The following is a 20,751-nucleotide window of genomic DNA, read 5'->3' as shown; positions in this document are numbered from 1 at the left end:
ACACCAAAAGTAAGATGTCCAGGGTCCCTGCTCATCTGTGTGAATGTGCCTTAGGCATGCTGCAAGGAGGCATGAGGACTGCAGATGTGGCTAGGGCAATAAATTGCCATGTCTGTACTGTGAGACGCCTAAGACAGAGCTACAGGGAGACAGGATGGACAGCTGATTGTCCTCGCAATGGGAGAACCATATTTAACAACACCTGCACAGGATCGGTACATCCGAACATCACACCTGCGGGACAGGTGCAGGATGGCAGCAACAACTGCCCGAGTTACACCAGGAAGGCACAATCCCTCCATCAGGGCTCAGACTGTCCGCAATAGGCTGAGAGAGGCAGGACTGAGTGCTTGTAGGCCTGTTGTAAGGCAGGTCCTCACCAGACATCACCGGCAACAACGTCACCTATGGGCACAAACCCACTGTCGCTGGACCAGGCAGGACTGGAAAAAAGTGCTCTTCACTGACAAGTCACAGTTTTGTATCACCAGGGGTGATGGTCGGATTCGCGTTTATCATCGAAGGAATGAGCGTTACACAGAGGCCTGTACTCTAGAGCGGGATCGATTTGGAGGTGGAGGGTCCGTCATGGTTTGGGGCGGTGTGTCACAGCATCATCGGACTGAGCTTGTTGTCATTGCAGGCAATCTCAACACTGTGCTTTACAGGGAAGACATCCTCCTCCCTCATGTGGCACCCTTCCTGCAGGCTTATCCTGACATGACCCTCCAGCATGACAGCCACCAGCCATACTGCTCATTCTGTTCGTGATTTCCGGGAAGACAGGAATGTCAGTGTTCTGCCATGGCCAGCAGAGAGCCCAGATCTCAATCCCATTGAGCACGTCTGGGACCTGTTGGATCGGAGAGTGAGGGCTATGGCGATTTCCCCCCAGAAATGTCTGGGAACTTGCAGGTGCCTTGGTGGAAGAGTGGGATAACACAGCAAGAACTGGCAAATCCACGAGGAGGAGATGCACTGCAGTACTTAATGCAGTTGGTGGCCACACCAGATACTGACTGTTAATTTTGATTTGGACCCCCCCCCTTTGTTCAGGGACACATTATTCAATTTCTGTTAGTCACATGTCTGTGGAACTTGTTCGGTTTATGTCGCAGTTGTTGAATCATACAAACATTTACACATGTTAAGTTTGCTTAAAATAAACGCAGTTGACAGTGAGAGGACTTTTTTTTTTGCTGAGTTTATTTAGCCAGTAGTTCTGAAAGTAGCGCTTATAAGCCAAAAGTGGTCCCCGAAAATTGCTACTACATCACATATGTGCAGATATGTGCACCACGTCATTACTCGCTCTTCTGTATGTGCATCTTGCAAACTGTCACTCAAATGGCGAGGGGCTAAAGCTTATTGGCTAGAACTCAAATTGCTAGGGGGCTGGCCCACGTGGGGGAAAATGTAGGGAAAATGGGGCAGCAGAGCTTTGAGAAAAACAGTTGCTTTCAAATTAGGGATTTCGTGTCTAATTGAGGTAAAACAGTAATTACAGATTATGCATGTATTGAACTGCACATTGACACAGTGGGAAATAAAAAAAATACTTAGTAGTTGCCAAAGTTCTGTGGAGCATGTCTTCAATCGACACACACGACTGATATGTGACATGCAGATGTTAAAAAGAAGACAATACCTTTCTTGTGTGCGCAGAGGGCTGCTGGTATGAACAGGAGTGGGTGGCCCAGAGCGGTCATAAGGCGTGGAACACGGGACATGGACATCTCGATGCATCCTCTTGAAGGAACCCTGGGAGATGTGGTCTCTCCAACCCACATTCTCACTCATCCCCCTTCCATCTTATGGAAGACAGAGAAAATAGGGAATTATTTTATGTGACACCGAACTGACAATTGATCAATTATTTCCTACATTGGTTTAAATGTAATTTCCTGAAATTATTTTCTAAATTGTTGTCAGTCGAGGTTGTCTCACCTGTCTGGCTGTCGGAGAGGTACTGCTGAGGGTGGGCTTCAGGGTGGTGGTCTGCTGGCCCTGTGGTGTGGCTGCAGGGGCTTGACAGGGTGGAAGGAGGGGGCAGAGGGGAGGTAGACTCAGACTGGTAGCCTGAGGCATAGCCCCTACTTTCAGAGGGGGAAGGCTGGTAGGGGGAGCAGGGGTAGGCCTGGTGGGGGGTCTGGTAGCCACTACTGCTGCTGCTGTACTTCAGATCCAGGTGGGAGTGGGCGTGGGAGCGAGACGGCTCTGGGTACGCAGGGTGGCCTGACGGCAGGGGGTCAAAAGTGAAGGCAGGGAGCTCGTGTCCCTGGGGCCCATAGGAAGACACTGTGGCCCTCCTGTGCCAATAGTCTGCTTCTCTCTCTCTCTCCCATTGGAGCTCTGCCTCCCTGTCCCAATGCAGTGACATCTCCCTGCCTCTTCTCAGTCCCACTGCCTCCCTCTCCCAGTGCATCTCTACCCCCCTGGGCAGCTCAGACTCCCTCCCCCTCCTCAGCCCTGCTTCACGATGCTGCAGCTCTGTCTCTCTGTCCCAGTGGAAGCTCTCTCCTCGCTCCAGCCGCAGACCACGGAAGGCTGAGTCCTCCCTCCTGATGAGGCAGTCCCGGCAGGGGCAGCCAGGGGGTGGCAGACCGTCCAGCAGCAGCATGTCGTGGTAGGGGCCGGAGGACTTGATGTGGTGAGGGTGGTGATGGGTGTGTGAGGGAGGGTGATGGTACGGACCATAGTCATCACTTCTACAGAGCAGGCGCCCGGGAGGAAGGGAGTGGGGGTGAGGGGTCAGCTCCTGGGATGGATAGGGGCACAGAGAGGGGTGATGAGAGGGTCCCTCAGAGCAGGAGCGGTGCAGGTAATGTGGCGGGCCCTGCTGGCGGTCCCACACCAGGTCAGGGGGAGGCAGGGCCGGGTGAGGGTGCGGACTGTAGTGCTGGCACAGGTCCATGTGTGAGGGGGCGGTGGCAGGGTTAGCCGAGGGCGGTGCCCCAGGATGACCATTGGTGCACGGGGCTCTGTCCAGGCAGTAGCTGTTGGGCATGAGGTGGAGTCGGTCACAACCGGGCTCGGCACAGTGCTGGGAGCGGTAGCCCACCCGGCAGGAACAGGAGCGGCCCAGCCTCAGAGTACCTGTACGCTCAGAGGGAGAGGACGAGTCCCCGTCATCCAGGATGGCAGTCTCCCTCTCCCTGTCTTGGCCGTCCCTTTCCCCCTCAATGCCCCCCAGCATGCGCTCCAGCTCCTCCCTCTCCTGCCGAGTGGGGGGCGGGGGCCTTCTGGGCTCTTCTGGATGCTCTGGGTGGGCCGCAGAGTGGGAAGAGTGGCCGGAGTGGCTAGTGAGGCCGGAGTGATTGAGAGAGTCAGAGCTAGGGGAGAGGAGCTGGTTCTGACTCGGCCTCTCCTCACTGGTGCCTGCTGGACTCCCATTGGTGGAGGTCAGGGAGCCTGAACCTGGGCCTGAACGACGTTTCTTTATCTGGGCGTACAGACTGCCATCCACTGGACCCCTGGTGTGGGCTATGTCTGAGAGAGAGTAGAGATTTAACATACTGTACCTTCAGAGTACAGTAGCGGCAGTATAGCCATAAAGTAATTGCCCAGTGTTTCCATATTTCTATGAAATATGACCTATAATTATTTACAATATGAGTGAAATGGTTTTATTTCCAAATGGTTTAAATTATTATGTATCTTAAAGATCAGCTGTGTTGGAATGGTGGGTGTACCCCAACAACAAAATGGTGTGGCTGTATCTCAGTCATAAAACATATTCACAGAAGTAGGCCGCTGATTGGCCAGCTCATCCTCTAGACCGCTAATTGGCCAACTCATCCTCCTCATAGAACATGACGCCATCTCCATGAGGAAATAGCAAGTATTTTTTAAACGGTCTGTTTGCGTACAGATGTTCCATTATATTATACAGATACTCCATTGGCCGCTCTAACAATAAAAATAAATGTCTTAAAAAATGGAAGGCAGTCAGGAGGAGGCAATGTTAAGTTGGGACCATTCTAGACAATGAGAGGGCAGATACATGTGTGACCAACTACAACAGTCCTTTCTATCCGGGATCCTTGGTATATCCCTACCCCCCCATTGAAGTTGATGTTTAAAATGGTTAAGGTACCAGTTAAGGTTAGGGGTTAGGGATTGGGACGTCCCAAGCATACTTCATAGCATTAACAAGCACAACACTGATATAAAGATTTTTTTTTATTATTAAAGGTGCCGGGATGTCACGTGCCCTACTTATATCAGTACACTCATCAGTACACTCGCCTTACCTAAGCATTACAAAACTTCTATTCAATCAAATAAACCTTACTTAACAAATAAGCCATTAAACATTTTTTGGACCAAATTTGACACACCTTTCGCTTGGTGGGCAAAAAAATTGGTGGTGAAAGACAGATTTTGGGCCTAGTTATCCCTCTCTGGCTTGAGATACAAGTTTGAGGCAGGGACTTTGAAGTGTATAGGACGAGTCAACAAAATTATTTGGATATGAGTTAATCAAATATTAACTTTTAAAAGTGACATTTTCAATGGGCAGTTACTTTAAGCTGTATGATTGAGATAGAGCCCACCAGAAATTCAGGGAGGCTTTCTGTACCTTCTAGACTGTCCTGGTAGCGCTGGTTGAAGTTCTCATAGGAGTCCCAGCGCACCACTGGGTCAGCTGTGTTGTAGTCCACTGTGACAGCAGGGTCATTCCTCTGGTACTCACGCCCTGAGGGGATAGTGTGTATGATTAGACATATGATTAAGCACAAGCACATTAATACAAACTGCTATTGTGTTCACTGGTACTGTTACATTGTAAATTCTCCTGAAATGAGAGAGCTGAAGATGAGTCACATAGTAAGAACAAACCTTTGATCTTCTCTGGTCCAGAGGAAAAGACAAACTCTACAGTTGCATCCGAGGGAAATCGTTCATCTGAGAAAAGAAATTACCACATCTATCGGGTGCGTTTTAATGTTTTCCTTTAGAGTGGCTTGGTTGGTTCAATTGGGCTAATTACTTCCACATAATCCCCTGGTGCTTACAGGCCACAACATTTCAGCTGGAAGTAATTTAACAGAAAGTAAAAACAGGGGAATTAGGAAATTAGTGTGTTCATTATACAATTAAGCAATGAACCCGGAGGGATTCATTTTGACACATCGGTTCTATATAGTAATTTCCACTTCTCTTAACCACCACAATGAACCAACAAGTTTTATTGTTCCACACTGGCTTAACCGTTACTGCCAAGAAGGCCTTGTATTGATAATAAACCCTTTCCATACATGTCTCAAGAAGCCCTCTTCCCAGACCCTCCCCCTCCATACCAGTACAGGCCTCATCCAGCTCCCCCTTGCCGAACCACAGCTGTGCCCCGTGGATGGTGCAGGTGTGGAACTGCAGTCTGAACACTGTGTCCCTCTCTGCACTCTGGGCCCGTCTGTGGTAACACTTCACCTGCAAGGGGAGACAGAGATGTGGGAAGGAGCAGAAGAACAGATGAGATGCAGGAGAGGAGAATCAATCTACTTTCTGAACAGGCATTGGCAAGGCAGTGACTTAACTTGAGAAACAGTGGAATAATCTGTCAGACTGTCTGTCTGACTCAGACTTACCATGATGTCTCCCTTCAGCAGCAATGCAGGCTCAATGGTCACACACAGTCTTCGGCCCCCGGAACCCTGCAAGTCACTGTGAACAACAGACAACATATGAATACAAACAGATAGGCGCACACAGACAAGGAAAAGTAAAGGCACATCCTGTCCAGTATGTTAGATCTATGTATTTTCTGTCACTTGTGTTGGTTAATAATACTGTAGGACATAAAGTGATGCAGACTCACTATATCCCTGAGGTGTAGACCAGCTGCATGGACTGGTAGATCTTCAGGAAGGGAAAGTAACCTGGGCAACGATAAAGAGAGGCGGTGTTCAGTGTTACACAGTGGAATGTGCTGACTGTCTCTCCCCCTGTCCTTTGTCATATGATTAAGGATAAACAGGCCAGTGTGTGGGTGGAGGGTGAACTTGACCATGTGAAAACACTGTTGTCATTCACAGGGCCATATCTCAGAGCCTTGTGCAGAGACATGGACTCATACACACACACACACACACACACACACACACACACACACACACACACACACACACACACACACACACACACACACACACACACACACACACACACACACACACACACACACACACACACACACACACACACACACACACACACACACACACACAACAGTCTACTGTAAACATAGACTCAAAACCGACTCAGCTCCCTGAGGTAGGAGAATGAGTGGTCTTATCTGAGGATGTCAGTCAGGGTGAACAAATGCGTAGTGCCCATCGCATGGCCTCACCTCCTTCACTCTGGAAGTTAGGGAGTGTGGGGATGAGGACCTGGTGGAGGAACAGTGGGTTGCTGTTCATCTTGATCGCCCCAGAGAGGAGCCCCCCAAAGTAGTAGATATACCTGAGAGGGGGGGGGGGGGGGTCACTTCACCACATCACTTCAGACAAAAAATAAAAAGATGGGGCTTGCTTGTTGGTTAGTGATACAGACAAAATGTTTGTAGATAGTCCTTACCTGTTTTGGGACGGTTGGAGGGAGGACGAGACTTTATCCTCACAGAACTTCCTCATGGCCAGTGTGCTAAGGGCCTGGTCTGCCCTGCTCAAACACAGAAACACAGAATTAAACCGACACACTGCACAAGAAGAATACATACTTCATAGAGAGAATTATACAACATTTACATAACATTCCCGTTATGGGCTTAAGACCAGGCTCTCTTAAGAGCCAGAAGTACATGAATGCAGCAGGCTTGAGCCAATGAACAAGCCAGTTTCCATTACTACAGCCTTAAACCATGCTCAGCATGGAAACTGTGGCTTTGGATGCAGGACAGGACACTTACCCTGCAGAGATCTTGCTGTAGTGCATGTAGGCTGCAATAATCACTCCTGTCTTGCCCTTGTTGCCCTGGAAGAGGAAGATCCGTGCCATCAGGACATAAAGTACCAACTGTTTTTAGCCTAAGGCTTGAGGCATTAAACTGATTATTACTGCTGTAAAAATATGGACGTCACTACCCTTATAAGAACACCAACTTCACAGCGATTTCAAAACTTCACAGTGAAAAGATACAAAGATGAGATTACATATTGCCCTTAAATATATCAAAGAGCTTCTGTAAAGTGAATGCAAGTCATCTGGGTAAACCCAGCATTCTGTTTTTTTGTGTTTTCTTTAAAAGCCCCTAAAACAACAAAACGGGCATTTAAAACCCAGTCAAAAGCAGGCCGAACCCTGACCTTGCAGTGCAAGACAACCACATGCTGAGGGTCAGAGGTCAGCCAAGTCTCCATGGCCTTACACATGGCACAGATCTTGTCCAGGGGAGGGGCATGGAGGTCAGGCCAGCCGAAGTCATGGACCTGAATGTCATAGGAAAATAGTGAGGAAGATAGGAAAAGTATGTTAATATAATAAGTCACAGAAAGTAGAACTGATACAGAATTGATACAGAAAATAAAAACATGTACACCTTTGGATTCATGCGGGTGATGTCATGGCGTCGTTCAGAGAGATTGAAGAGCTGAAAGCAAAATTCATATTTGAGATGAATGATGTGTGTACTCACGCTACACATATAAAAGCACATATTAGTATTTTATTAAGATCCCCATTAGCTGCTGCCAAAGCATCCGCTCCTCTTCATGGGGTCCAAACAGGAACAAAACAACAAAACAATAGTCTAAATCATAAATAAAACAATACATCACACAAGACATTGTGCACTATACAAGTTTACACTGGTCCACCATTACACATCCACAATATAAAATGTACAATATTTCAACAATTCAATATTACAATTTGTGTGTGTGTGTGTGTGTCTCTTCACAGTCTGTGTTGTGCCATGAGGTATTGTTTTATCTGTTTTATTTATCTGAATTTACTGTTAGCTTGAGTTACCTGATGTGGAAGAGAGTTCCATGTAGTCATGGCTCTATGTAATACTGTGCGTTTCCCAGCCTCAGTTCTGGACTGTGAAGAGAACCCTGATGTTATGTCTTGTGGGGTACGTATGGGTGTCTGAGCTGTGTTAGCTGTTTGAACAGACAGTTCGGTGCTTTCAATACGTCAATAGCTCTCACGAAGACAAGAAGTGATGCAGTCAATCTCTCCTCTACTTTGAGCCAGGAGAGATTGACATGCATGTTCATGATATTAGCCCTCCGTGTACATTTAAGGGCCAGCTGTGCTGCTCTGTTCTGGGCCAACTCTAATTAGCCTATGTCCTTCTTTGCAGCACTTGACCATATAACTGGGCAGTAGTCCAGGTATGATAAAACTAGGATAAAACTTGTTTGGTTGATTGTGATGCCAAGAAAGCAAAGCAGCGCTATATCACTGACAGACCTCTCCCCATTTTAGCAACCGTTGCATCAATATGTTTTGACCATGTCAGTTTACAGTATAGGGTTAAACCAAGCAGTTTAGTCTCCTCAACATGTTCAATTGCCACATTTTTAATAACAGTATTTAGATGAAGTTTACGGTTTAGCGAGTGATTTGTCCCAAATACAAAGCTTTTAGTTTTTTATATATTTAGGACTAACTTATTACCAGCCACTCATTCTAAAACTGACTGCAGCTCTTTGTTAAGGGTTGCAGTGGTTTCACTTGCTGTGGTAGCTGATGTGTATAACATTGAGTCATCAGCATTCATACAGTAGACACACAGGCTTTGCTCAAGGCTAGAAAACAATAAAGGATCAAGACAGCTGCCTTGAGGTATACCACACTACCTGGTTTAAGTTAGAAAGGATTCCATTGAAGAAAACCCTCTGTGTTCAAGATATGACAGAGGATGTAAAGCCATAACACATACGTATTTTCAGCATCAGACTATGATTGATAATGTCAAAAGCTGCACGGAAGTCTAACAAAACAGCTCCCACAATCTTTTTATCATCAATTTCTTTCAACCAACCAATCATCAGTCATTTATGTCAGTGCTGTACATGTTGAGTGCCCTTCCCTATAAGCAGGCTGGAAGTCTGTTGTTAATTTGTTTACTGTGAAATAGCATTGTATCTGGTCAAACACCATTTTTTCCAAAAGTTCACTAAGAGTTGGTAGCAGGCTGATTGGTCAGCTGTTTGATTCAGTAAAGGGTGCTTTGCTATTCTTGGATAGTGGAATGACTTTTGCTTCACTCCAGGCCTGAGGGCACACAATTTACTGTAGGCTTAGATTGAAGAGATTGCAAATAGGAGTGGAGATATAGTCCGCTACTATCCTCAGTAATTTTCCATGCTCGTCAGTACCAGGTGGTTTGTCATTATTGATAGACAGCAATAATTTTTTCACGTTTTCCACACTCACTACAGAATTCAAAATTACATTGCTTGTCTTTCATTATTTGGTCAGTTATGATTGGATATGAATGGTCAGAGTTTTTTGTTGGCATGTCATGCTTAAGTGTTCTAATCTCGCCAATGAAAAAGTAACTTATGGAAATGTGATATTTCCGTTTTTTTACATTTTTGATACATTTGCACATCTAAACCCGTTTCTGCTTTGACTGGTACTGTACTTCTCCCTACAACCAGCATGATAGCTGCAATGAATGAGTATCGCAAAGTGTTTCCGATAAGCTTTTTTTATTTAGCCGCTTGTCTTTTTTTAATATCAAGGAATAATTCACATTTTTTTTGGTAATAGGAGTAACGACATGAATTGACGCATGAGGCAAATAATGCAGTGCGACTTGAGTTTCGCTGTGAGCTGGAATACTTTCCCTTTTTCTCAGCGGAACGATGGAGGGCGGCGGGACACTGATTAGGGTGAGAGGCAGCCTGATTGCGGCAATCTCCCTCCCCTCAGACTGCATCTGATGGTCAGTCAATCAGTCCAGTAAAAACAAAAAAATTATTATGTTCCCAGCTGTGCCTCAGAAGTAATATACAACAAATTATCTAAATGGATGCTTCTGATTTTATACATCCTGAGAGACATCTGGCTCCTATCTGTGGTTTCAGCACGTTGTAGTGGCACGTGTTAGCATGTATTTCAGCACCTTTTTCCTGCAGAAACGGAAAGAATGCCCAGGCGTCCTGTCTTCAGTCAGCTGTTTGTCCCGTCCCCCCCCCCTTCCACGGTTATGATCGTTAATTTATTTACTATGTCACATATTTGCAGCTTTGGGCACTACATTAAATGATTTAGATGCACTATTGTAAAGTGGCTGTTTCCACTGGATGTCAGAAGGTGAATTCACCAATTTGTAAGTCGCTCTGGATAAGAGCGTCTGCTAAATGACTTAAATGTAAAATGTAAATGTAATTAAAGTTGTTGGCAGTATCAGAGGGTTTTGTGATAAATGAGCCATCTGATTCAGTGGATGGAGATGAGTTTGCCTTTTGGCCACTTGATTCAGCTGCCCTGCACTCCGGGTAGTCGAATTGCTCCCATTTTGAACCATTCGATGTGTCTGAATGAACAAACTCCCCCTACCCAGCAGGCAAAGACAGCAAATCAAGTGCACCTATAGGCCCTACTGCTGGCCAATCAGATAGCTCAGATCACTGTGTCTGCAGCTTCCATGAGCCCACAGTAAAGTTGATAGTCAACTACTGTGTGAGATAAAAAAATTAAACCATGACAAGAGAGAGGCTGTCAATGAATACAGCAAAGAGCTGCTGTTTTTATGAGTGAGTTAATGTATCGATAGACTTGCGTCGTTATTAAAACCTCTTGGGGGGCAGTATTATCATTTTTGGAAAATAAACGTTCCCGTTTTAAATGGGATATTTTGTCAGGAAAAGATGCAAGAATATGCATATAATTCACAGCTTTGGATAGAAAACACTCTAACGTCTCCAAAACTGTAAAGATATTGTCTGTGAGTATAACAGAACTGATGTGGCAGGCGAAAGCTTGAGAAAAATCCAATCCAGAAGTGCCCCAGGTTTTGAAAGCGCTGCGTTCCAATGACTCCCTATTCAGCTGTGAATGTACCATCAACGAGTTTACGCTTTCTACGTATTCCCCAAGGTGTCTACAGCATTGTGACGTAGTTTTACGCATTTCTGTTGAAGAATAGCCGTAGGCGGCCACATTGCGTAAGTGGTCACGTGGTGGCTCCGAGAGATTCTCGCGTAAAATACAGAGGTAGCCATTACTCCAATCGGTCCTAGTGAAAAACGAATTGTCCCTCTGGATATATTATCGAATAGATATTAGAAAAACACCTTGAGGATGGATTCTAAACAACGTTTGCCATGTTTCTGTCGATATTATGGAGCTAATTTGGAATATTTTTCGGCGTTGTGGTGACCGCAATTTCCGGGCGATTTCTCAGCCAAACGTGAAGAGCAAACGGAGCTGTTTCGCCTACAAAAATAATATTTTGGGAAAAAATGAACTTTGGCTGTCGACCTGGGAGTCTCGTGAGTGAAAACATCCGAAGTTCATCAAAGGTAAACGATTTAATTTGATTGCTTTTCTGATTTCCGTGACAAGGTTGCCTGCTGCTAGCGAGGCATACTGCTATGCTAGGCTATGATAACCTTACACAAATGCTTGTCTAGCATTGGCTGTAAAGCATATTTTGAAAATCTGAGATGACAGGGTGATTAACAAAAGGCTAAGCTGTGTTCCAATATATATCCAACAACATGAATTGGTGCACGAGTCTCTCTCTCTCTCTAGGAGAATATGTGTGTGATGTTAGACAAGGTCTCTGATGCTAAGAGATAAATGTATTTTCTAGGTGACTTGAACATTGACTGGTTATCATCTAGTTGTCCTCTCAAGAGGAAGCTTCTTACTGTGACTAATGCCTGTAACATGAACCATGTTATCACTCAGCCAACTAGTGTATTCCAATAGTGTTGGATCTGTGACATCCTCTTGTATTGATCATATCTTTACTAATGCTGCAGTACTTTGCTCCAAAGCAATATCAGTTCCCATTGGCTGTAGGTGATCATAAGATTGTGGCAATAACAAGGAAAGCCAAAGTACCAAAGGCAGGGCCTAAAGTTATTCATAAGAAATCATACAAAATGTTTTCTCAGAACGTTTGTCGAAGATGTTGGTCTGATGTGTATAAGGAGGTGAATCCAGATGCAGCACTTTGAGTTTTTTGCACAATTATTCTTGCAAATTGTTGACAAACATTCACCTGTTAAGAAACTATCTGTGAAAACTGTTAGAGCCCCGTGATAAATTACTAAAATGCAATGTAAATGTAAAAAGGAAAGTTGTTTCAATTTATTTTCGAAAAGGTCCTAAATAATTTTGTATCAGGACTGTTGAAAAGTATTTAGTATTTTGAAAATACATTAGTTTAGTTTAGGCCAGTAAAATACAAATGACAAACACTAAAAAGTAACAGAAATACTGCCCATCTCTGTGTGTATTGAATATACAATATTGAAAGAGAAGAACTGCTGTTTTGAATTTGGTCAAGTTTGTGTGGAAGAGGTGGAAAAACAATTGCCATCCATCAATAATGATAAGCCACCAGCTAAAATGACTATGTATGTTGATGATTGCACACTCTACACATCAGCACCTATAGCTAGTGAGCTCTCTGAAACTCTTAGCAAGGAGTCACAGTGTCAGAATGGCTAATTAACAATAAACTGGTCTGAAATACAGTGCATTCGGGAAGTATTCAGTGCACTCATCAATCTAGATACAATACCCCATAATGACAAAGTGAAAACAGGTTTTTAGACATTTTATCAAATTTATTTTAAAAAACAAACAGAAAATACTTTATTTACATAAGCATTCAGACCCTTTGCTATGATACTCAAAACTGAGCTCATGTGTATCCTATTTCTATTGATCATGCTTGAGATGTTTCTACAACTTTATTGGAGTCCACATCTGGTAAATTCAATTGATTGGACATGATCTGTATATATGAGGTCCCACAGTTAAACAGTTCATGTCAGAGCAAAAAATCAAGCCATGAGGTTGAAGGAATTGTCCGTAAAGCTCAGAGACAGTATTTTGTCGAGGCACAGATCTGGGGAAGGGTACCAAAACATTTCTGCAGCATTGCAGGTCCCCAAGAACACAGTGGCCTCCATCATTCTTAAATGAAAGAAGTTTGGAACCGCCAAGACTCTTCCTAGAGCTGGCCGCCCGGCCAAATTGAGCAATTGGGGGAGAAGGGCCGCTCCTCAGTAAAATACACATGACAGCCCATTTGCCAAAAGGCACCTGAAGGACTCTCAGACCATGAGAAATAAGATTCTCTGGTCTGATGAAACCAAGATTGAACCCTTTGTCCTGAATGCCAAGCATCACATCTGGAGGAAACCTGACACTATCCCTACGATAAAGCATGGTGGTGGCAGCATCATGCTATGGGATGTTTTTCAGCGGCAGGGAATGGGAGACTAATCAGGATAGAGGGAAAGATGAACGGAGCAAAGTACAGAGAGCCTTGATGAAAACCTGCTCCAGAGTGCTATGGACCTCAGACTGGGGTAACGGTTCACCTTCCAACAGGACAACGACCCTAAGCACACAGCCAAGACAACGCAGAGGTGGCTTCGGGACAAGTCTCTGAATGTCCTTGAGTGTCCCAGCCAGAGCCCAGACTTGAACCCGATCGAACATCTCTGGAGAGACCTGAAAATAGCTGTGCAGCGATGCTCCCCTATAACCTGAAAGAGCTTGAGAGGATCTGCAGAGAAGAATGGGAGAAACTCTCCAAATACAGGTTTGCCAAGCTTGTAGCATCATACCCAAGAAGACTCAAGTCTGTAATCGCAGCCAAAGGTGCTTCAATAAAATACTGAGTATAGGGTCTGAATACTTATGTAAATATTTTTCTACATTTTTTAAAGTTTCTGTTATATATACAGTTGAAGTTGGAAGTTTACATACACCTTAGCCAACTACATTTAAACTCAGTTTTTCACAATTCCTGACATTTAATCCTAGTAAGAATTCAGTTAGGATCACCACTGTATTTTAAGAATGTGAAATGTCAGAATAAGATTAGAGAGAATTTTTTTATTTCAGTTTTTATTTCTTTCATCACATTCCCAGTGGGTCAGAAGTTTACATACACTCAATTAGTATTTGGTAGCATTGCCTTTAAATTGTTTAACTTGGGTGAAACATTTCAGGTAGCCTTCCACAAGCGTCCCACAATAAGTTGGGTGAATTTTGGCCCATTCCTCCTGACAGAGCTGGTGTAACTGAGTCAGGTTTGTAGGCCCTCTTGCTCGCACACACTTTTTCAGTTCTGCCAACACATTTTCTATAGGATTGAGGTTAAGGCTTGTGATGGCCACTCCAATACCTTGATTTTGTTGTCCTTAAGCCATTTTGCTACAACTTTGGAAGTATGCTTGGGGTCATTGTCCATTTGGAAGACCCAATTGCTATCAAGCTTTAACTTCCTGACGGATGTCTTGGATGTTGCTTCGATATAGCCACATCATTTTCTTTCCTCATGCATGATGCCATCTATTTTGTGAAGTGTACCAGTCCCTCCTGCAGCAAAGCAACCACACAGCATGATGCTGCCACCCCCGTGCTTCACGGTTGGGATGATGTTCTTCAGCTTGCAAGCCTCCCCCTTTTTCTTCCAAACATAACAATGGTCATTATGGCCAAACAGTTCTATTTATGTTTCATCAGACCAGAGGACATTTCTCCAAAAAGTACAATCTTTGTCCCCATGTGGAGTTGCAAACCATAGTCTGGCTTTTTTATGGCGGTTTTGGAGCAGTGGCTTCTTCCCTTTTCAGGTTATGTCAATATAGGTCCAGCAGCTTCACAAGGTCATTTGTTGTTGTTCTGGGATTGATTTTCACTTTTCGCACCAAAGTACGTTCATCTCTTGTTGACAGAATGTGTCTCCTTCCTGAGTGGTAAGACAGCTGCGTGGTCCCATGGTGTTTATACTTGCGTACTATTGTTTGTACAGATGAATGTAGTACCTTCAGGCCTTTGGAAATTGCTCCCAAGGATGAACCAGACTTATGGAGGTCTACAATTTTTTTCTGAGGTCTTGGCTGATTTCTTTTGATTTTCGCATGATGTCAAGCAAAGAGGCACTGAGTTTGAAGGTAGGCCTTGAAATACATCCACAGGTACACCTCCAATTGACTAAAATTACATCAATTAGCCTATCAGAAGCTTCTAAAGCCATAATTTTCAGGAATTGTCCAAGCTGTTTAAAGGCACAGTCAACTTAGTGTATGTAAACTTCTGACCCCCAGGATTTGTGATACAGTGAAATAATTTGTCTAAACAATTGTTGGAAAAATGACTTGTATCATGCACAAAGTAGATGTCCTCACCGACTTGCCAGAACTATAGTTTGTTAACAAGAAATTTGTGGAGTGGTTGAAAAACAAGTTTTAATGACTCCAACCTAAGTGTATGTTAATTTGCAAAAATGTCTAAAAACCTGTTTTTGCTTTGCCATTATGGGGTATTGTGTGTAGATTGATGAGTGAAAAAAATTGATTTTAATCCATTTTAGAATTATGGCTGTAAAGTAACAAAATGTGGAAAAAGTCAAGGGGTCTGAATACTTTCCGAATGCCCTGTATTAACATTCTGATTATATATCATTTTTAAATGGTCTGAGAAGAACAACAATGGCAGGGCAATTCAAGAATAACCAATATGCAGTGATAATGTATTGAGCCTACTGCACAAACCTCACTGCTACAGTACTGTTTTTAGTAGGTTAATGTTGCATAGGCTTACAGCTTTTAAGTCATGTTAAAAAAAAGAATCTGCCTCCATTTTGATTTAGAAAGTGATCTCGGCTCAGGAAAGGTTTGACCACTTTTTTACAGGAATATGATTCTGAATACATAAAGGACACCTCCCCCATTGGCATTCCTATCTCTTTTATAGAGTATCATCAAAGGAATTGTCTAAGTGAGTTTCTGAGATAGTCAGTATATGAATGTTATCTGATGTTAGTAAGTTATCGATTTCATGAACCTTGTTTCTCAGGCTACATATGTTCATGTGGGCTATTTTGAACCTTTTTCTGGGTTGCTTTCCTGTGTGGCTATGAAAGCACATATGAAAGCATCACTGAGTGTATGGCTACATTCCAAAATCCATACCAGCCTACCACTTATAATACATGCCCAACACAATCCTTAATTTGGAGTGGTATGATAGTAGAGTAGATATTTGAACCCAGCCCATGTCGACAGCGGCAGGATATAATGTACTCACCAGGAACTTGTCCTGGTGCTTGGACCTGAGCATGGCAGTCACCTCCTTGAGGTTGAGACGGTAGCGCTGCTCATCCAGCAGAGGGGGGAAGAACACAGAGATGATCCTCTCAGTGATGTAGGTCAGGTCAAAGTCATAGTGGCCCTCCATGACTCTTTCCATCACACGGTCCACACTGAAACTCCTGACCAGAGGGAAAACGCAAGGGGTTATGAGGTGGTCTTACAGATGGATGTTGTGTTACTCCATTGAGCTCTAAAACAGAAACACTGAAACCTTTCATTTGCAGCCTCCCTTACATTACTCAGCGTTTCCCAAACTAGGGGTTGCGACCACATGTGGTGTTGCCTGATTTGAAAATGGGGTTGAGAGAAAAACAGGAGGAAGTGTAGTTGGATAATGAGAGGAGGTGTAGAATGACAAATAAAAAGAGGGAATGAAGGAGGAGTAATAAAAAGAGACTGGGAAAGAGAAGAAGAGAATGAAGAGGTGGAGATCGGAGGAGTCAGTGTGAAATCCTCCTCTTAATCATACAGTACCTCCTCCTTTTCATCATCCTCCTCTTCCTTCTTCTCCTCCTCTTCCTCCGGAGAGAGTCATGTTAAATAATGAATTTAATTAGGTTATCATAGGGAGCTGTGTTACCTGGGGAGGGTGGTCCTCTGTTTGGTGTAAGTCAGAGACTTTGTGGAACCCTGAAGACAGAGAGAAATTAAATTAGAACCATTTCTCACACTCATGAGAAGAACAGCATGAACATTCACTTGTGGAGGGGAAGTGAGAAAAATGTGTCTGGAAAAGTCTTCTCACCAGGTGTTGGACGTGTCGGGATGGAGCTGTCCCTCTGCGCTGCTGTAGGCAACAAGGGGAGATATATGGTGATTCAACAAACAGGCTTCCTTCCTGAAGGCCCACCTATACTACTTATTGTAGCAACCTGACTTCTAGACAACACTCTCATCCAAGAACAAACCAAGCCCACTCTACTAGCCAAGGAAAAGAGGGGCATCTGCCATTTTCTGCACTGCAGATTTATGGATGGCTACAGCTTGTTGTTTATATCATAAAGTGAAGGAATGAAGGACTATTTAAAGAGTGAGAGACAGAGGGGTCAACTTACCAGCTCAGATGGAGCTGGGATGCATGCTGTGGTCACCTGAAACAGAACAACAGACCATTTTTCCAACGAGAAACATGATCGAACCAAAACATACAGTCAAACATACACATTACACGTTCCGAGGCTATCCGCTTAGTCTCGCTTTCCGCTGTCTGTTTTTTTTCTTCTTGTATTTTTCTCCAGGAAAGAGGGAAGGGAGTGGTGAGGCTGGCGAGGCCGGGGAAGATGGGCCAGAGGAAATGCTCCCTCAGACAGACGGACAGATAAAGAAAGAGAGAAAAACACATCTAAGCCAGATACGAGAGACCTGTCATCCCATGTAGACATGATTACAGTAAAAATACCAGGACAAGGGAAGTATGGTATGCAAGTCTCAACATTCTCTGGGGGTGCTTGGTGGGACGGTCTGAGAAAAACCAGAGGTTGCATAATTTATCTTGCTAACCCACTCCATTTTGGTGTCACTCACACAATGGCACAGTTGGTAGCCAGGGAGCATGTGCACATAATCATGTTGGTCATATTCACACTGATTCATATAAACACAAAGCACTACAAAGTACAACTAATATGCTGGTGAAAAGCGTTTATTAGAAACATTTGCTTTGACAACACTACAGCATTTGCTGTCTCGTACGCACTCAGGCACACACACACACAATGTAATTTCCCATGTGCAATGTTCTGTAGATCGTGAACCCAGACCTATGTTCTGGAGCAAGTGGAAGGAAGCACTGGTAGATTTGAGGTAGGGTTGAGGATCACAGTCATGCTTACGTAAAGGCCAAGCACACTGCGGGCAAGAGTATGTCCTTGCATTTCCACTCCCTAACCCTGTTACGCCTGTTTGTTTGGACACAGGAAAGGGCAAAGGCTTGTATATCTCATTGTGTACAGAGGGAAGTTACAGACCCCTTGGGTGGGAGTATGTTTGTGTTTGAGTGTGTGTGAGCCAGATATAGCTAGTGTGCTTGTGTGCATTTCTAAGAAAATGTGTGGGCCTCAAACGTCTCCTCCTCATACAGTAGGTGGCTATAGGCTAAGCAGTGTGGTGTCAACAGACAATGTGCTGTAATGAGACACATGACTACATCACAGAGCTTGTTTCTGATTGATTACACTAAAGTTCATGGAACCACCACTGCTTTATTCTGCCAAGCAGTGGAACAATTCGTCCCCATGACGGATAATACTTCTGTTCTTTAAGAATCATAGCAGATCTTATCTTCTGTCCTGACTGCCAGTTGGGCTTGTGAAACTGCGACCACATAACTATGAAAACAATAACAAGAACCATGTTAAAAAGATGCATTAGGATACTGCTAACACAAGAACAACATGGCATTGCATTGTTTGCTGTTTGGGGTTTTAGGCTGGGTTTCTGTACAGCACGTTGTGACATCTGCTGATGTAAAAAAAGGGCTTTATAAATACATTTGATTGATTGATTGATGGCCAGAAGGTGAACCAGACAGCACACTGTCCACTCTCTTTCTGTCCAACTGTCCCTCTCCTCTGCCTCTAATCAATTCTCTCCGGCCACATCCTCTCTTTCCCTCGTTCTCTTCCAAACTGACTCTCTCCCTGTAACATTTTCTTTCTCCAATAATCCCTCTATCCAGCGTTCTCTCTCCCTCCTCTCTTTTCCCCTCTCACTCCCTGTCAAACTTTCCCTCTCTCCAGCAGCATTCACCCTCTCTCTCTCTCTCTCCCCGGCCTGCTGTCCTCCCCTCTCAGAGCGAGCGATGGGGCCTGCAGCAGGGGAGCATTACGCCAGAACAAACACACCAGATTCCATCTCCTGGGCCAACACTTACGCACGCGCTTCCTGCAAGTGCTCTCCCCCTCCCCTCTCCCTCACTCCCGCTCTCCCTCCATGTACCTCTCCCACTATATCACTCTCCAAACAGGCCCAGCTGGTAAGGCTCATGGTGCTAACCCCTCTCTGCCTCTTCTAGATGGGCCACTGGTTCAACCAATGTCCTTGATCCATTAAAGCCAGGGACCATAGCTAATGCACTCACTGTGAATGCATCTCTTCAGTGCTATGCAAGACTAGCTATGGGAGAGAGAACTGATGATGAGGTAGCCTTACTGGTATGTTATACGTATGAGTAAGTGAGTGTGTGGGTATAGGGGAAATCTTAGGGTGCATAAGAGAACAAAGGGGTCTGCTTCATGTCCACTGACACCGAAAGGTGTTTTTGTAAGTGTAGTACGGGGTAAATAGACTGGATAACAGGGGAGATGGCAGGGAGGAGTAATGGACATCATGTAAACAATATCATTAGTGAGCAGAACTGAGGCTAATTGGACTTCATCAACTTTGATTCTGCCCCACCCCAATGATAATTCATTCAGCCTTTCTCTGTCAAGTCCGATTCATGTTTTGTTCAAGAGTTGAGTCTCTCAACAGTCTCTTTTATTCCATCAAGCCTATCACTAAACAGAATTCAAAAACAGTTTTTGAAAACTGAAAATGAGCATGCTAAGACTCATGGAAACTTCACTGGATTTGTACACTTTTTATCAGCCATAACTCTGTGGTAACCCTGTTCCACATTGAGTCACAAAACCTCATGACATATCAAAACAGACTGCGGTCTAATAGAGTGGTGATTGAAACCCACATGGCAGGAATTTCACAACAATATTCTGGTTGTCTAATCACCAGCCCCAACCATCTGGTTCTTCTCAGCTTTCAATTAGCATAGGAGAATATCACACACAGAAATGGCATTTCTATGACTTCACTGACATGGTATGCACAAAGAGTGTACAAAACATTAGGAACACCTCAGAAAAGCCTCAATTCATCGGGAATGGTGTCGAAAGCGTTCCACTGGGATGCTCCCCCATGTTGACTCCAATGTTTCCCACAGTTGTGTCAAGTTGGTTGGCTGTTGCGTGTGAAAAACAGCAGTGTTGCAGTTCCTGTCACACTCACTGGCATCTACTACCATACCCCGTTCAAAGGGAGTTACATTTTTTTGTCTTGCCCATTCCGCCTCTGAATGGCAAACATACACAATCCATGTCTCAATTGTCTTAAAGCATAAACATCCTCCTTAACCTGTCTCCTTCCCTTCATCTACACTGATTGAAGTGGATTTAACAAGTGACATCAATAAGGGATCATACCGTTCACCTGGATTCACCTGTCTAATCTATGTCATGGAAAAAGCACACTCAGTGTATTTGTCCTTTGTCTTACTGTAACCAATTGTTGTCTTGACATAGCATTTGTCCAAGACAATTATATTTGATGCTTATTAGCCAACTGCTTCCCCTGTGGGACAGCCAATCAGAGGGCAGTGATGAAAGGGAAGCCAATCAGAATTGAAAGCTGATTGAAACCCTCAGGCAGCTGTCCATTCTCATAGACCCTC

The 20,751-nt window shown here is 44.3% G+C and overlaps 1 protein-coding gene across 3 annotated transcripts in view; it reads right to left on the bottom strand.

Moving 5' to 3' along the window:
- LOC135528554 (tensin-2-like) overlaps window positions 1–20,751 on the bottom strand; it is a 52,383-nt gene that overhangs the window by 11,537 nt on the left and 20,095 nt on the right. For all 3 annotated transcript variants that reach the window (XM_064957713.1, XM_064957712.1, XM_064957714.1), the window contains exons 4-19: window positions 17,363–17,398; window positions 17,053–17,094; window positions 16,888–16,937; window positions 16,243–16,426; window positions 7,541–7,591; window positions 7,308–7,430; window positions 6,911–6,975; window positions 6,580–6,663; window positions 6,353–6,465; window positions 5,822–5,882; window positions 5,592–5,667; window positions 5,304–5,433; window positions 4,843–4,908; window positions 4,583–4,699; window positions 1,948–3,489; window positions 1,649–1,811 (exon numbers count right to left, since the gene is read on the bottom strand). In XM_064957713.1, coding sequence (XP_064813785.1) covers window positions 1,649–1,811; window positions 1,948–3,489; window positions 4,583–4,699; window positions 4,843–4,908; window positions 5,304–5,433; window positions 5,592–5,667; window positions 5,822–5,882; window positions 6,353–6,465; window positions 6,580–6,663; window positions 6,911–6,975; window positions 7,308–7,430; window positions 7,541–7,591; window positions 16,243–16,426; window positions 16,888–16,937; window positions 17,053–17,094; window positions 17,363–17,398 — 2,903 coding nt within the window. The remainder of the gene's footprint in view (window positions 1–1,648; window positions 1,812–1,947; window positions 3,490–4,582; window positions 4,700–4,842; window positions 4,909–5,303; window positions 5,434–5,591; window positions 5,668–5,821; window positions 5,883–6,352; window positions 6,466–6,579; window positions 6,664–6,910; window positions 6,976–7,307; window positions 7,431–7,540; window positions 7,592–16,242; window positions 16,427–16,887; window positions 16,938–17,052; window positions 17,095–17,362; window positions 17,399–20,751) is intronic.

This window comes from Oncorhynchus masou, chromosome 33 (genome assembly GCF_036934945.1).
Source record: "Oncorhynchus masou masou isolate Uvic2021 chromosome 33, UVic_Omas_1.1, whole genome shotgun sequence".
In the NCBI taxonomy this organism is placed as follows: domain Eukaryota; kingdom Metazoa; phylum Chordata; class Actinopteri; order Salmoniformes; family Salmonidae; genus Oncorhynchus; species Oncorhynchus masou.
The sequence above is the reverse complement of the archived record's forward strand: the minus strand, read 5'-3'. Positions and strand labels throughout refer to the sequence as shown.